General features: G+C 38.8%; 1 protein-coding gene across 1 annotated transcript in view; it reads left to right on the top strand.

Annotated features, from left to right (window-relative positions):
• LARS2 (leucyl-tRNA synthetase 2, mitochondrial) overlaps positions 1-13,435 on the top strand; it is a 157,199-nt gene that overhangs the window by 54,061 nt on the left and 89,703 nt on the right. Inside the window, exons 6-7 of the mRNA XM_012770326.3 lie at positions 1,511-1,600; positions 12,306-12,449. Of these exons, the coding sequence (XP_012625780.3) occupies positions 1,511-1,600; positions 12,306-12,449 (234 nt within the window). The remainder of the gene's footprint in view (positions 1-1,510; positions 1,601-12,305; positions 12,450-13,435) is intronic.

The raw sequence follows: 13,435 nt of genomic DNA, 5'->3' as shown, positions 1-13,435 counted from the left end.
AAGTGAAGTATCTCAAGATTGGTAAAACAAACACCACATGTACTCACCATTAAATTGGAACTAACCAGTGAGCACACATGTGCACAGAGGGAAGTAAAACTCAGTGGAAATCAAGTGGGGGTGGGGAGGGAGGGGCAAAAAACTACCTAATGGGTACAGTGAACACTATTTAGATGATGGGCACACCTATAACTTTGACTCAAGTATTAGAAAAGTGATCTATGTAACCAAAAACATTTGTACCCCCTTAATTTTTGGAAATTAAACAAAGAAAGAAAAGTAAAAAAAAAAAAAAAACAAAGAAATCACAGCTCTGGCATTACATGAGGCCAGACTAGTGGAGGATGCCACAGTGTGGGCAAAGCCGTTAGTCTGACGGGTTATTTACTACCTACTTTGCAGTGAGAAGGTGGGGCCAGTGCTCAGATTTGAGTTATCTGTGCTTAAAAAAAATTGTTTCCTAATAGTTATTATTCTGCTATTTTTATAAAATGTCACCTAAAAGGACCCAGTAATCTTACATGAGAAAAGCAGGCCCTTGGAGGCACAAGAGTTTACCTGACACCTTGCTCATTTCCTGCACACATGCTCTCCTGTCCTGGGTTTGAAGCTTTTTCCTCATTTATTCATCTTAAGGAAGACAGTTGTTTGCCCTTTTGATAAAACTATGTCTTCTATCAAAAGTCAATTATAATCTGAAACATCCGCTTCCTGCATCCATTTCTGCGTTATCTATTTTTGGACATTAAAAAGCACTAGAAAAGAAACATGACAATGTAGAGGTTTTATGCTTACTTGACTTTATCAGTGACAAACCTTATAAGTTGGTTAATTGAGACATGTTTTGAAAAATTCTATAGCACATGTGGTTTTAGGATAGAAAGTGAGCTTTGGTGACCTTTGATTTAGGCTTGGAAATATAAACCAGTGGTTTCTCACTTTAATATTTAATAATGTTTTTAATTGGTCTTCCCGGGTAGACAACAGCCTGATTCGTGTAATGGAATAAATGGAACATAATGAGTATAAAGGAACTACCAGGCCTCAGTTATATATAGAAACATAAAGTTTATTTTCAAATGAGGATCATACTGAAGCAGGCAAATGTTCCTTTTGAGTTCTGTGATTGCTTTCAAAATGAGCTACATTCATGAATTAGCATCATGGTTCCTAACATATGTTTGTGCTAACAAAATGTTAATACCCATTTTTATACAATTCACCTGTTAGTTCTTTTGGGTTGGTGGGCGGGCAGGGGGTGTGCAAAAGGTTAGAGTTGCATTTCTTATCATAGAACATGCCCTAGGAAAGATGGGGATGGCATTTCAATCACATCTCTTCCCAGAATAAATTGCTGCTTCCCACACTTTATAAATAGGTGAAAATATTATAGGTTGGCAAACATTTTTGTGATATGATTGCTTTTCAAAACTGAATTGCAAGGTTGATACATACATTGTGGGAGGAGTTTTACAATGGCCCATACATGATTTTTCCTTCTCTTTGGCAGGAAATAACTACGTGTTTGCCAGATTACTACAAATGGACTCAGTACCTCTTTATTAAGCTCTATGAAGCTGGACTGGCCTATCAAAAGGAGGTAAGTTAAAGTTGGCTGTGCTTTCAAAATTCCATAAATTTTCTCTCTCTCCCTAGGAGACATCATTGTTAAATAAGTAGCAAATAAACCCTGTTTGCACAGTAGCAGTGAAAATGAACACTGCCTCAAGTTTGTGAAATCAGTCACAGCAGACTCAGAATGGAGCTACTACCTGGCTCAGTTCATTGCATTCAAGGCAGGGTCTGGGCTTCTTTCACTTTTAAATTCCTACTATATAACACAGTGTTTGGTGCCTGTAATGAGATCAAGCAGAGGCTTCTCACAACCTAGCTCAGCTTCCTCTCCCAGCTGTGGGGCTAGCTGGCTAGCTCAACCTCCAGGAAATGTGGTTTCTCACCTGCTAAACGGGGATGGTAACATTTTCCTTGCTGGGTTCTATGGTTTGAATGTCCCCTCCAAAACTCATGTTGAAATTTTATTGCCATTGTGATGGATTTAAGAGATGGGACCTTTAAGAAGTGTTTAGGCAGAGCCCTCATGAATGGATTAATGCCGTTATTTCAGGAATGGGCTCCTGATAAAAGGATGAGTTTGACCCAATTCCCTCTCTGTGTCTCACACACTTGCTTGCCCTTCCACCTTCCGCTACAGGGTAACACAGCCCTTGTGAGATGCCGGCCCCATTCTCTTGGACGTCCCAGCCTCCAGAACCATGAGCCAAATAAACTTATATTCTTTATAAATTACCCAGTCTCAGATATTCTATTATAGCAGCAGAAAACAGACTATGACACAGGGTTTTGGGGAAGATTAGAAGTACCAGTTAAAGAATAAATATCGCAGTACTTACCCATAGTGGTCTCCCAAGAAACGGAGATGCTTGTATGGCAGGAGCTCAATAATAGTAGATAAACCTTGGAACAGCGGGAGATGAGGCAAGAGTGTCATAGTGTGGCCTAGAATTGCACCGTTCAGCATGATAGCCACTAGCTATGTGTGGTTGTTTAAATTTAAGTTTAATGTAATTAAAATCAATTAATATTAGTAAGTCACATCCTTAGCCATGCCAGCCAAATTCCAAGTACTCAGTAGCTTCATATGCTAGTAGCTAGTGAACAGCACAGTTATAGATTATTTTTACGTAACAGACCATTCTATTAGCTCAGAAAGTTCAGAAGTAACAAGGAGGAAATCCATTGTACCTTTATGCTTGAGACATTTTCCTTTGACCAGAGCGATTTCATGACATAGAATTATATTTCCTTCTCTGTGGGTCCCATAGAGTTTGGTTTTGTAGTGAATAATATTTATGTAATCATGTGTTAAGATTTTAAATTTTTAGAATTAAAATTTAGAATAAAGAGACAAATACAGAAGACTTAATTTAAATTTCAGAATAAAACAAAAATGTCTGAAACCTTGACAATATAAAAATAATATAAGCCAGGCACTGTGGTTTACACCTGCAATCATAGCACTTTGGGAGGCTGAGGCAGGAAGATGAGACTAGCCTGAGCAAAATGAGACCCCATCTCTACAAAGAAATAGAAAAATTAGCCAGGCATGGTGGCACACACCTGTAGTCCCAGCTGCTCGGAAGGCTGAGGCAGGAGGATTGCGTAAACCCAGAAGAGGAGATAGGGAAGAGAAGTAGAAGCAAGAGTGAGATGATCCCTTCATATTTCATAACAAAGAGTCATACATGAAGAATTTGAGGTTGACAATTTAACTTTAGTAAGATATGTCTGTTACTAATATGCCTCTTAGAAAGGTAGCTACCAAAGCTAACTTTAACAAAGATAGTAGAAACTACAAGAGGGTTGGGGAGGTGGAAGAAATGCTGTATGACCATGCTTATTTCATAGCAGAGGGTCAGCAGGTGCAATCTAAAGATAATATACCAAAATGCAAATAAAATTATATTACTTAAAAGTTGTAACAGTAAACACCAGAAGAACTAATGAACATAAGATCTTCTATTTGTTGGTAACAAAAAAAAAATAAAAAAAAAAAAAGAACTAATGAACAGTACATGCTAAAAGTGGAAGAGTATTTTAATAACCATTTCAGATAATTATGGATATTTTTCTTTGATACTATACCAAAACTCAATGAGTGATAGTTTCTTAAGAGTCAGTTGCAGTGTTGAATCTGAAATGACATCAATGAACTTTTTGTACTCTGTTATATTACAACGCATTGGGCTGTCTTTGACTTTGAATAGATTTTTTTACTCAAGCATAACTTTGTAACATCACGTATTGGTCATTTGGAAAATACTGGTTCACTGAGTTATGCAATCTTCAAAGTGTCGACACATCTCATTGTATAATATCATCAAAAGATTCTTGAAGTTTTGGGGAAGCTTTCAGCTCATAGTGGCTAGATACAAGTTTTCTAAAATTCTAATTTTGTATTAAAAGCTCATTTTATCGTTGACAACAGATACCATCAATTGTTTTCCTTGAAGTGACAGGCTCACTTTGTTTATTTTTGAGAAAACGGTTACCGGATACCTAAGTTTGAATAACCATAGTATATTGTCAGTCATTCTTTCACATAAAAATATGGTTCCATGAGAAAAGTGGCTAATCCACCTAACTCGAAACTCAGTCACATGAGTACTTTCCCTGGAGACCACCTTTGCACTTCACTATGTAGCACAAGTTCTTCATGCCTGCTTCCCATTTCATCACACAAAATATTAGAAAGATATGTGCTGAAAGGTCAAGATTTAATAAAATTAATAAATGTTACTACTTCATCAAGGACGTTCTTAAGTAAAACTGGCTTTTATTTCATTATACTGTGATTACATGGCAGTGAAGAACACAGTGACCAGGTACAGGTTGGGACCACTGTCTTCATTTGTGCTGAGGCCCAACAGCCTTTGCCACCATTGCTTTTGTACCATCAGTGCAAATGTGAACACACTTAAAAGTGCAAATTCTGTTTTGTTATGATGAAAATAGCTTTGACCTGTAGACAGACTCTTTAAAAGGGCCTCAAGGATCCCCAGAAGTTTGTGGACCACACTTTGACAACCATTGTACAAGTATACCACCCCTGCCCCTACTCACATTTTAAAATTAATATTAAAATGTTGGTTATTTAACATATTTTAAGGTTTTTCTCTTTTTAACCTGTTGAGTCTCCGTTAACATTTGGGATAAATTGAGAATGAGAATTTGTCTCTTCTGGGTCAGTTTAATTTCTTAAAATGCCATATTTGTTTCTCCTCTTCCCAGAGCCCTGTGAGGGGAGGGAATTGTGGCGAATGATGAGAGATAGAGGGAATATCCATTCAGAGTTCCTGACTGCACAAACCTTTTTGTATTGTTAAAGCATAGTTTTCAAACAGTTAAAAAATGACTCCCATGCAAATATTAATATAAAATGAACATGTGTCATAGATTTTATTCAAGCCATTAATTAATGAGGGAGCCAGTTGTGTTATGACTGGTTCAAATGAAATTTCAAGGAACAGAGATTTATGGAGTCAGAGGAATGCTGAAATGAATTTCCTAATAGAATCAAAACTGTTTAATGTCCCATAAGGTAATGAACCTAAACTTTAGGGTTGTCTTTTCTATGAGAGAGAATCATTTGCCTTGTCATTGGTTGGGAACTATTTGCATACTCCCAGACAAAAATCATATATATTGTTACCAGTTTTCTACCAGTTAACCCCTCCCCTTGCAGGGTTGTAAAATAACTTAAAACAATAATAAACAGGAAGTCAAACAAAGGTATACGTCCCTAGAAAAAATCAGACAATCCTCATGGGCTATGGGCCTGCTAGATAATCCCAGCTTGCACTAAAAAGACACCCAGCAATCCTTTTTTTTTTATATCTAAATTTAGGGTATCTTTTAAAATGGCATTATTTAATATTCAGAAGCAAAAGACTAGGAAGAGAATTAATGAGCAAATCATGGATTCCCACACCAGTCAGCAGATTCGATGCTGATCTAACAGCTTGACGGATACATTCCCAAAAGAGCCTCCCTTGCTCTAGGTGAAGAGTAATTATATCCAAATGGAGTTTCCACATTGGGATCATCCATGGGTCCAGGCAGCAGAAGGGAGATATAATGAGCTACAGCATGTATGCCAAGGGACAGCAAGAAGGACAAACACAAATCTAAGTTTTAAGGCACGAAAAAGCAAAGCAGAGGGGTGCCCTGCAGGTAGACCTGGGATCGTAGGAAAGAGTAAATAATTCTTCGAAAACTATAAGCAATTGTAACATCAATAAGATTATCAATACTATATAACATCAATAAGATTATCCAGTGTTACCTGTCCTCAGTTGCCTGATTACTGTTTCTTATTTTATATGCATGGGATATGAAATGATGTGACATAAAAGTATAAATGCTTCTCTTATGGAACACTATGTGTCCTGTGTAAAATTTCTTTATAGGACACTTTATTTTTTGTATATATTATTATATGTTGTCAAAAGATACAATTACAGTAATTTTAGTTATAGATTCAATTGGCTTTTATTCATGATTCATGTATCGGGACAGCCTCCATTTTACAAAATAGAGTGAGAGTTCCCACTGCATAATAGCAGATCAGTGGCTTTTGTCAGGTGGGAATAAGGAAACGGAATAATAAAAATAAAATTGATTAGTTAACACTAGGCTACTTCAGGTTACTTTTTTTGTGAGTATTAAGGCAGAGGTGACTTCCTAATTACACTGACTCATAAACTGGAACCTCCTATTTTCAGAAAAACTGGTCTGTTTTGGTTTGGGACCTGTCCACATTCTTAAAGTTTCAGTTTGATTTTGTGACCTTTAGCATGAGTGACTCCATTTTGGTTTGCTCTAGTTTGTTAGGGCCTAGTGCAGGAGTTCCATCCAAAACAATAACCTTCCCTAAGTTTGGTTTAACAATATCTAAGTTGAATTTTGACTATATTGCATATTTATTGTAACATTCCTTAAAGGACACTTGCTTCTTTCTGTTTCTACACTCAGGCTTTGTTTGTTCAATCCGCCTCAGTTCTATAGCACATCAAGCCCAAATAGGAAACTTAACCTCATCACTGTTAGATTAGATCCAAAGTTGAATGACTTTTCGGGGGGGTTGCAGGGAGACCCCATTGCACATGCACAGTCATCTTGCTGACTCTAGATCAACTTCTCTTTTCTTCTTGGTTGTTTTCCATATCAGTGTGACACCCCTCCCTCCCCGCAGTTTACGTGGCCTGGAGGATACAGTGATTCCACTGGGCCCACCTGGATAGTCCAGGATAATCTCCCTATCTCAGCATCCTTCACTTAATCATATCTGCATAGACCCTCCTACCACGTAGATAACAAATTCACAGGTTCCAGGGATCAGAATGGGACATCCCCCATCTTTGGGGGACCATTATGCTCCCTACCACAAGCCCCTTTTCTCTATTTCACAGAGTTGTAGTGAGAATTAAACAAGTAGATATTTATGAAGGGCCTGAAATAGTGCCTGGCACAGAGCAGGCGCTCAGTAAATGCCTACCTGAGCATACCTCCCGAATTACTTAGCCTGACCATGGTCAGATATTAGGGAAGAATAGATTATTTTATGAGCTTTTATTTTTTTTTAAAAAAAAAAGGTCATATTTTTGTTGTTACTGATTTAAATGTTTTGGTCTCCATTAAAATGTCTCCATTTGAGTCTCCATTAAAATGTCATGCTCTTAAGAAAAAAATCATAAATAGAAGGCAAAAATGCACCTTTGGTACATTATTTGAAGATTAAAGTTAGTCCTACTAAAAGGTATTTTTTTCCAGGTTGATCTGTATCTTAGTTCATTGTGTTGCTATAACAGAATACCTGAGACTGGGTAATTTACAAAGTACAGAAATTTATTTTCTCACAGTTCTGGAGGTTGGGAAGTCCAATATCAGATGATGGCATCAAGTGAGGGCCTTCTTATGAAGTCATCCCACAGCAGAAGGCAAGAGGGCAGGATTCCCTTTTATAACAAACCCACCCCTAAGATAACGACATTAATTTATTCATGAGACCAGAGCGCTTGTGATCTAATCACATCTTAAAGGTCCTACCTCTCAGCATCGTTGCATTGGGAATTAAGTTTGCAACACATGAACATGGAGGGACTCACATTCAAACCATAGCAATCTCCTTTTATTCGATAGCTATTTTCAACTTGGTTTTAAAACATAGAACATACTGCTGTCAGCATTCTATTTCTACGCTTTATTTCAAAATATAAACCTTTGAAATCAACTTTAGAAAGTTAATTGACTTTAAAAAGACTGCACCTAATATAATTTGTAAAATATATTTGACCAAAAATAACTGAGGTGTTAGTACTTTTTATCTAACACCATGTTGTACCCTTTTATTTTTTAATAAAAGGTAGCCTTTGCCTTAAATTCAGTTCTGCCATACCTGTGTAAATGAGCATTTAGGGAAAGTACTTTAGCAGAGCATTACTGAACATAGCTGGAATGTTTAAGTCTTTTGTTCTTAAGAAGCACTGTCCACCAAATGTTCATTCCATTGTAAAAAGAATCTACTCTTGTTATCATAAAACAAAAATATTTCCAGCTATAAATACGAACATAAAGACCTCTACTTAGAAGAGCATTAATTTCATCTCTCTTGTTTAAGAATAAAAAAATTTATTGCATAGGTATAGTTATTAGAGAGAAAATGATGCCATATGGTGCTTGGACATTCTAGGGAATTGTGGAAAGTCACCTTATTTGCGAGTTTGTCTTCTGCTGTCTCCATGACTTCAGGGGCAGCTGGCGTTAGTGCTAATTCAGTCACCTAAGCTAGGTTTGCAGCATGGCGTAAGCTTCAGGAAGCATTCTGAAAGAATTGCTGCAAGCAGGCTAGCAGGCACCTCTTTCGCTGTGTGGCTTTGGAATATGGTGACAATAACAAATAAATAGTAGCCTTGGGACCTCCCATCCCCACCCCAGACTCAGTTCAAATTCAGACCCCTTTTGGGTGAAATGGAGCAAGATCGATTTTGAGAGCTAGATCATTTATTTTTATTTTTTTAAAAACGAGGTCTTGCTATGTTGGCCAGGCTGGCCTTGAACTCCAGGGCTGAAGCAATTGTCCCATCTCAGCCTCCTGAGTAGCTGGGCCTATAGGCGCCTGCTATCTTGCCTGGCTGAGAGCTAGACCCTTTAATGAGATCTGTTTCCTGTAATTTAAAAAAAAAAAAAAAAAAAAAGATCTATGTGGTGTTTGTTAGTTAAGTGTGCTTTTGTCAAGAAGGAAGCTAATAGATCTTGAGAAAATCAATACCCTAAAATATATACTTTGCCAGCCTTCTGGAATGTGAAGCTACCTGCAAATTTGACCCTTCATGAACATGGCTTCTTCATGTTTGTAATGGTGTTATAGTCTACATTTCTAAAATGCTTTCTAAAAGCTTCCTGCAAATCACTCAACCCAAAAATATTAGTCCTAGTGTTTAACCCTTGAGTAAGTGGGGACATTCTGTGATTTGAATGGCCCGTTCTGTGATGGTGCCAGATAACCGTAGTGCGGGAAGCCGTGGGTGAATCTGCTCAGGGCTCAGTGTGTTTGCAGGTGTTTTAATCATTTCAATATTGGTTTATGGCCAATTTCAAAATACAGGTATAGACTGCATTTTACAGATAAAGCTGGTTAACTACAAAGGTGCATGTAGTTGGCTTCCGTAGGTGATAGACAACAAAATGTCAAGCAGGGAAATGAATAGAGTCAGTGAAGTTGTCCAGAAATTATATGCTATTCAGCATGACTGTGCTTGCTTAAATTTCAGGGGTTTCATCAAAGTAAATGTTCGAAATGTGAAAACCCAGTATTGCTAGTAAAAGGAAGCTATAGAGATGGTTGTACAAGAGAGGAGAGCGTAGGAAAGGGATTTGGGAAGCAACTCCAGGGCTTCACAAGGCTGCGTGTACTGCTGCACCACTAGACTCCTTGCCCTGGATTTTGACCACCTCCAGTTTAACCACTTTTGAAAAATATGAGCCTGAATCTGAAACTCTGTGGCTGAGGTGGATTGTGGTTCTGGGAAGAAATGAACGTGGGCTCTCACAGCTGATGCATCTTTGATTTGAGACATTATTTCCTTTGATGTTTTCCCCCTTCCCCCAAGTCTTTCATTGGAGAAAAAAATTGATTCTGTGTTTTGCTTTTATTTGTTTTCATTCAACACCCAAGTTTTATTATGATGTGTAAACCTCTTAGGAATACATCTTCCTCATTGCCTTTTGTAACTTAGAACCTGAGCTATGTGGGAAATGTTGAGAAGAAAATAAAGTCTTATTCTTGCAATCTGCAGTACTCTGTCTAAATTACTAAACAATATTTGTCCCTTTCTTTTTACCTGCTATTTTAAGTGGTACCCTTCCAGAACCCTTGTACACTGTTAGTGGGAATGTAAATTAGTGCACCCATTATGGAAAACAGTATGGGGGTTCCTCAAAAAAACTCAAATTAGAACTACCATAAGATCCAGCGATGCCACTTCTGGGTATACATCCAAAAGAATTGAAATCGACATGTCAAAGGGACATCTGCACTCCCATGTTCCTGCTAGCATTATTCATAATAGCCAAGATATAGAATTAACTTAAGTGTTCCTTAATGGATGAACAGATAAAGAAAATGTAGGGCCCTATTTTAGAGGAGGAAAAAAATTATTCAATATGTGTCTTTTCCACCCTGACTCTAGACTTTACAGGCTTGAATTCTCAATGGATGTACTACTTTTAGTTGTAAAATCACAACCCACAGATGGGTTAGCCTCTCCCCCACCGCTACTTTTTATGTAATTTTTTGACATGTCTTTGGATCAGAGTCCCAGCAGGAAATAGCGAGCACATCCTAAAGGAGTCATTGGAAAAAACGTAATAAAGGGACTAATTGTGCAGAGTTCAGGGAAAGACAGAAGGGACGATGGAGCACTTGGCACTGGCAGCCGAAGGGAGACCTTGTCACCCCTAGGCTGAAGGGACAGTGTCAGGGAGCAGTTACTGGAGCCTGGGAGAGCAGCAGCTGTAGCGACAGGAGAGGCCTTCCCAACAGGGGCTGTGGCCTTCAGCAGAGTCCTGGGGCCACTGCCAGCCCATGGCCCAGCCAGGAATAAGCCAGTGTGCCTCTCATTGGTCAAATCCGGCCAGAAGTCAACTCCTGGGGCACAGAACAGGGTGGAAAGAGGGTCTGGAGGGGCAAACGGACAATGGTTAGCACACTCTCTTATTAGAGCCGCTTATTAAAATTTTAGAAAATAGGCCAGACATGATGGCTCATACCTGTAATCTCAGCACTTTAGGAAGAGGCCAAGGTGGGAGGATCGCTTGATGACAAGAGTTCAAAACCAGCTTAGGCAACATAGCAAGTTTCCATCTCCACAAAAAATTTTTTAAAAATTAGCTGGGCATGATGGTGCACACCCATAGTCCCAGCTACCCTATAGAGTCTGAGGCAGGAGGATCACTTGAGCCCAGGAATTAAGGTTGCGGTGAGCTGTGATCATGCCACTGCTCTCCAGCCTGGGCGACGAGTGAGACCCTGTCTCTTAAAAAGGAGTCAGGTATTTTAGTGCCCAAACACATGTCTCTGTACTCGTTGCCTTCTTTGTCCCAAGTAGTGCCCGAATGTCATAAAAGGGTAAATGCAAATGGCAGAGATATTTATTTTAAGTGAAGATAGAAACTAGAACTCTTTTGGAGAGAATTTTCCTGATGGTTAAGATTACATGTTCTATCAGCCAAATGAATCTATGGAGACAGAGTTCAAACTAGTAGTTACCTTTGGGGGCAGGGGCAGCATTGGTAAAAGGCACAGCAATTTTCTGAGATGCTAGAGATGTTCTATATCCTGATATAAGTGATGGTTATGTATGTACCTATGTAAAAATTCATCAAGTTACACACTTAAGACTTTTCCAACTTTTTTTATGTGTGCTATACCTTAATTTAAGCAAAAGTTTTTAAAAATTGAAAAAAAAAAAAACTTGATTTCTAGAGACCTGAGTTCCTAACCTGTCCTGTCTCTGTCACTTACTGACTGTGTGACTTCAGTAAATTATCTGATTTCTCTGTTCCTCAAATTGCTTTCCTGCAATATGGGGATGATAACATATTTACCACAAAAGGTTGTTGTAGGGGAAAAAAACTTTTTATGAAAGCTACTTATCTTTGCAATATAGTCAATAAATTTATAAAAATTGTTAAGCTAGAATAAAAAATTCAATTAAAAAATCCTATTCAGAACCCCAAAAAAAGGTGGTTGTGAGGGTAAAAGAGCCAACTTTAGTAAGCCACTTAGCATAGCAACCAGCACATGGTAATCACTCAATGAATGTTAATAATTTTTTAAAAATAAATACGTTTGTTTCCTCTAAAATAATCCTCATCTGCCAAATTTTAGGTCAGTACCATCTTTTCTTTTTTTCTTGTGTTTACTAAAATTTTCTATCCTGCAAGTTCATTCTTTCATATAAGAAGAAACCAAAGTTGACTTAGACACATGCTGAAAGGCTTCTTTCCCAAGCCTATTCTAATCAGGTGGAAACACAGTGGCAGTTCACATGTTGTTTCTGCAGCTGGCTAGTGGTTTCTTTGCCAAGCAATACTCCAGGGAGATGCCACAAGTCTCAGAGCAGAACTATTGCATCTGCAGACCCTCTCACGTGTAAGAAACCGTGAAGTGATCCTATTAAGGGTACTCACCAGATTGTATCATTTTGTTTCCTGAATTATAACAGGCCTTGGTTAACTGGGACCCAGTGGATCAAACAGTGCTTGCCAATGAGCAGGTAGATGAGCATGGCTGTTCGTGGCGTTCTGGAGCAAAGGTGGAACAGAAGTACCTCAAACAGTGGTTTATTAAGACAACTGCGTATGCAAAGGTGAGTGGCAGCCTGGTGGCTCCCCAATAATACCTTACATGTTGGCAGGCAACACCTGGGACTTCTAGGTATTAGAAAGGCTCGCTGTTGGGGGTGGGCTCTGGGAAGGGCTCTCAGAGCCACAGGTATACAGACAGGAAGCAGAGGAGCCTCATCGGCATTCACTTAGAAGGTGATGGGTTTGGGTCTCCAGTTGTAAGTCAGGAATGGCACCTGCAGGTCATTGTAGGCCATTGTTTGCCAACTTTTCAGTTCACTGCCACAGAGGTCAAAAAACACCCACAATTACAACAGCAATAAAGCTTTAAAAAAGAAAAAAAACTGTCTTCATCTATGTAGTTCTGACAAGACCTCCAGAAAGATAGAAACGACAAGATTGCTGGTCTCCATGAGGGAAGGCCAGAGTGAAAGCTAAGTCAGTATCCAGAGCTCTGTAAACTGGTCCTTGGGCCTTAGTTTCTCACGGATAAAATGAAGGCGCTGGACCAAGTGGTCTTCAAGGTGACTTCTACCTCTTTCCATGTTCAGGGATTCAAGGCAAAGCCAATCATTGAAAGTAGGGACTTGCTTATTAAATCACCAATAACCTGGGCAAAATAATCAGTCTGTATATACTGGAAACATTCTATGCAAGTTATCCTTTGAGCTTACCAAGTTTCAGGATGCTAGGATTGAGGGGTCACCACCTGAAACTCGAGAGATAAGTGATCAGAGCAAATTAGGACACTTCACATGGCAGTTTGATGATCTCTGTATTATTCTGCATGCACGAGACCAGGCATAAACAGGGTCTGAAAAGGTAAAGGTATCATGAAAGACAGTGTGTTGTGGTAGTTGTCCCCCTGTGGTAGCAGCATAAGAAGGATAGTGGTGCCCTCCCATAGTAGCCCATGGGTTGCTCTGTGAGAGACAGGGTATCGCACTGAAATAGACTTTCAGTCGGATCCAATACTGTGGTTCTTGTATGCAGAGAAAACACAAAGTTC

The sequence above is a fragment of the Microcebus murinus genome, chromosome 1 (assembly GCF_040939455.1).
Source record: "Microcebus murinus isolate Inina chromosome 1, M.murinus_Inina_mat1.0, whole genome shotgun sequence".
NCBI classification, from domain to species: Eukaryota; Metazoa; Chordata; class Mammalia; order Primates; family Cheirogaleidae; genus Microcebus; species Microcebus murinus.
This window is presented reverse-complemented; position numbering and strand designations above follow the sequence as displayed.